The sequence below is a fragment of the Galeopterus variegatus genome, unplaced genomic scaffold (assembly GCF_000696425.1).
Source record: "Galeopterus variegatus unplaced genomic scaffold, G_variegatus-3.0.2 Scaffold3974, whole genome shotgun sequence".
Classification (NCBI taxonomy): domain Eukaryota; kingdom Metazoa; phylum Chordata; class Mammalia; order Dermoptera; family Cynocephalidae; genus Galeopterus; species Galeopterus variegatus.
In genome coordinates this window covers 199,390-203,688 of record NW_007730085.1, presented here as the reverse complement: position 1 = coordinate 203,688, position 4,299 = coordinate 199,390, and the positions used below count along the sequence as shown (strand labels likewise).

Sequence of the window (4,299 nt, the reverse complement as noted above, 5' to 3'; positions counted from 1 at the left end):
CCGACAAGAATGCCTGGCCATGCTGCAGCCACAGGGTGTGCCCATGGGTGCAGGCGGCTTGGAGCAGCCCCAGGGCTGTTTACCAGGTGGGGCAGGGACTTTGGAGTAAGGAGGAGCTAACTTCAGGAAGCAGAAGCTTTCGGGCTGTTTTTTAAAGCTTCAAAGTTGGATCACGTTAAATGAATTAAGAGGTGGAGGATCATCATGCATCTTAAAAGATTGGGACACATGGGTCAGTGTAATCCTCCAGACCCAAGGAAAAATAATTGGTTTTAGGGTTAAGAAGAGCTGCACAAAGGATCCCTTCCATGTTGAGGATTAGTCTCTGGGAAGGTAGTAAGGCTTGAACTAACCAGGCCTCGCCCTTTCAAGGAGGTAGCTGCTGTTGGAGTCCCTTTGAAAATCACACCTTCCAAGAGCATGTGTGCGAGTTTAATCAGTCAGTTGCCGTGGTGGAGTCTTTCCCAGAGCCATGGCATCTGGAGGATTCCGGGAGACCCATGTCGCTGGCTGCATTCATGGCATCCTGGCTGGGGCCTGGGCCACTCCATAAGAGCCAGGTGATCACAGATCACGTGTGAGCCGATCCCCTCTTGCCCGACTCAGCATCCAGATTCAGGCTTCTCTTTGTACTCGAAGCCCTTATACTTCAAAGCTGAACCACTCAACTGAGTACGTGATTCTGCTCCCTTGTTTTGCTTCCTAATTGCTTCAGGTATTTTGAGTTTGAAAGTCCCTTTGGGGCAGGGACTGGCCTCTTCTCTACCTACTGCCCCCACCATAGGAAACCCGCGTCTGGGTAGCCAGCGCACCCTGCTAGTCCTTAGACGGGCTGACCGTGGGAGGAAAGAAGGGATCGCACAGGGATTTGGGCATCTTGCAGCCCATAGAGTGCACTCACACCTCTCACCCTGCTGTGCTATTATTGTTTTGATTTGTGTTTTTTGGTCTTTACAACACTATTTTAAAGGCAAAGAAACTAATGGGAAAGATGATATCTCAAGATCAAGTGGCTGATGGGTGGCAGAGCAGGAACTAGAACTCAACCAGCTGGCTGGCTTGACAAGCCTAGTGTTCTTGAACCCCAAGACCTTCAGTAACAGTAACAACCACACAGCCCGTGCTTGCCATGTGCCCACACGGCTGTCAGCACTCTCCTGCATTGACCCATGTCATCCTCTCAGCAGCCCTGGGAGGGACAGGAACTGTTACCATCATTATTCCCATTTTACAGATGAGGAAACAAGGTAAACCAGGGCCACGTAAGAACTGCACATAGCAGGGGCTACGCAGATAAGAATGAGTTACAGCAAACATGGATTGGCCTTTATGAAGACCTGCTGGGCTTTTATGTGCTGCATTATTTCCACACTGCACTCCTCGGCAAAATAGATGCTGTCATTCCCATCTTACAGATAAGAAACTGAGGCTCTGAGAAGTTAAAGTGACTTGTCAAAGGCCACATGACTAGAAGGCACACTGGTCGTCAGACTTGGACCTGCTCTTCACCACTGGGTCTGACATGTGGCACAGGATGCAGCCACTTCCAGTTCATCCCTGTGCTTTGTGCGGGCTCCGGCCTCCTGGGTGAGGAGTTAACTTTCCAGGGGCATGGCTGCCTGGCTCAGAGGACAGCCTGCTTTGTCACTCAATTATGTGTTTCCTGTAAAAATAGAACTCTTCATTAAAGCAGCGCAGCACAGCCATCAGCTGGAATTACTAATTACTGCCCTTTAAAGAGATAATACCCCCTTGTGTGCATGTGCCACACCTGCCGCCACTCTACCACCCCCACTATGGAGGCTTCCAATGTGGCCAGGAGCCAGAGGGATGGGGAAGAGCCGCCTAGGGCAAACGTCCAGACGGGACCAGCCGGACCAGGGAGAATGAGAGCTCCGCAGCGGGCTCCATGGCCTCACTGCTGTGGGTTGCTCTCATCCTGGGAGCACTCTCAGCTTTCCAGGCCTTGCTGAGTCCTTGCGACTCAACTTTCCTCTTCAGTTCTTCAGCAGAGGTTTCCTGAGTGATATGACGTGTGGCGGTGGAGCTACAGTGACGAGAAAGACTTGGTCCCTGCCCAAAGGAAGGCAGGATCTTGTACGGAAAACAGGTCCGAGATGACAAAGCCATCTGAGAATAACAGCTAACCTTTCTTGAGGGGTTACTGTGTCCCAGGCACTCGCTTTACAGGCTCTATGTCCCTTGCCCCTCCCAGCAGCCCTCCCGGGCAGTGTCATTACTCTCCCCGCTTTACAGACGAGCAGGCATGTTCAGAGGGCTTAAGGCACTTCTAGTTAGCGGCAGACCTGGAAGTACATCCACATCGTCTGAGGCCATGTTCTGAAATACATCCTCTCATCTGACAGAGAGCAAGCAAGGGCCAGCGGTGGCTCCCTCAGGTGCAGGGCAGTCACTGTGTTCAAGTGTTTATTTCAGGTGCTGAGTAACTTTATAGACTGCTGCTTTCAGGAACATGAAAGTAAAAACGTGGACCATTGTGCCTGCCACCCACACAGCCCACGTCCTTCCTGCAGCCAGCGTCCCCTCACCACCAAGAGCAGGGTTCTGGGAGAGCAGCCTGGGAGGGGACACAGCAGGGGCATTGGAACCCTCAGGTAGGGGGAATGGACGAGATGCCTCTGCCCCCAGGACAGTGCCTGCTTAGCCAGAGATGGCACAAAAATAACCACAATTTACAAAATAATTCTTTTGAAAAAGAAAAGGTTTTTATTTATTTTTTTAAAGATGACGGGTAAGGGGATCTTAACCCTTGTCTTGGTGTTGTCAGCACCACGCTCACCCAGTGAGCTAACTGGCCATCCCTATATGGGATCCGAACCCGTGGCCTTGGTGTTATCAGCACCACACTCTCCCGAGTGAGCCACGGGCCGGCCCAAGAAAAGGTTTTTAGAAAGATCATGCTCACCCATTTCTGAGGAGACTCATCCTAGGATCTTTCCTCTTTATAGCAGTGGAAAGAGATTGTTTGTCTTTGCTTCAAATGGGAAAAGCTCCAGGACTTAATCCCATTGACACATAATTAAGTCTGATCCTGTACCAGGAGTGCAGGCCAGGCATGGCCTGGGAGGAGAGGGAGGAAGAGGAGGCATCTGCCAGCATTCTTTTGGGAACCTCCATCATCCTCCCTAGCAGGAGCGATTAGGAAGACTGGCAAAGCTGGTGACCTGTGGCAACAGCTATTTTATAATGGAACAGGGATGCTGACCTGGCTGGTCTCTGTCTTCTCAGGGGCAGAGCTGGCTCCTGTCCATGCCCCCCAGGAGGTGACAGGTCTCTAGAGGCCTTAGACCAGAGCACAGTGATAGATGAGGTGAGTGGTCAGGATAGTGACTGAAGGAGCCCTGAGCCTGGGTGTTGGGGTGGCTCGCATGGCTGCTGGAGGCCCTGGTGGCTCTCTCAGGAGGGCGCAAACTCTTAGAGTGGGCTTCTGTATGCACTGCAGCCCCCTGCTAGGACCAGGCACACATGCTGCAAGGTTGGATGGGCTGCAGAGAGTGCCAGGAATGAGGTGCATCTCAGTACAGGGACTCTCCTTCCTAGCTTCAGCAGCGGGGCAGAGCACAGACCTGCTTACACCGACCCCTGCTCCTTTGTCTTCCCCGAGAGCACTCGCTTGCACATCTTCCTTCAGATGCCGGGGGTGTGGCAAAGGTATTCCGCCTTAAGAGGCCTCAATGTTTGTTCGACATGAGCTTTCACAGCTTAAAAAAAAACAGGAAGATGCTTGTGAGAGGGGTCCCAGCTGAGGATCCTCTGTCCAGGACCCGGTTCCTGCGAGTCTGTGCAACCCTCCCACCCTCTTCCTCTTGAGAGCCCACCCTAGGCCCTAGGGGCCATGGGGAGGATCTCCTGCCTCGGAGGACTTTATGGGAGCCTTCAGAGACACCTGGCCTGGAAATATGCGTCCCTTGGCTGAGCACCGGGCCAGCGGGCATGCCGTATGCCGGGAGCTGACTGCAGCTATGGGGCTTCTCAGCTGCTACTCATAGGTCATCACGGATCAGCCTCATGGGAGTCCCAGGGGGCAGGTGGCTCCACTTTTATATTACAGGTGTGAGATGTGACATGTCTAGCTGGGTGGCAAGAGCTGGACTTTGGCTCAGGTTTCTGGCTCCTGGGCCAGTGTCTTTTCACTCTAGTGTCACAGTACAGGGTTTGAGGACAATAATGTGGCCATTCCTTTCCTAGAATGGCTCTTGTCAAAGTGCCTGAATATGGAAGAGCCACTAGATCCTGGTATTATGGCATTCTGGTCTCAGGGACTCTCCTCAGTTAATA

At 52.5% G+C, this 4,299-nt stretch overlaps 1 protein-coding gene across 1 annotated transcript in view; it reads left to right on the top strand.

The window, feature by feature from the left end:
- Positions 1–3,954: 3,954 nt before the first annotated feature.
- TTC7A (tetratricopeptide repeat domain 7A) overlaps positions 3,955–4,299 on the top strand; it is a 32,877-nt gene continuing 32,532 nt past the window's right edge. Inside the window, exon 1 of the mRNA XM_008586398.1 lies at positions 3,955–3,959. Coding sequence (XP_008584620.1) covers positions 3,955–3,959 — 5 coding nt within the window. The remainder of the gene's footprint in view (positions 3,960–4,299) is intronic.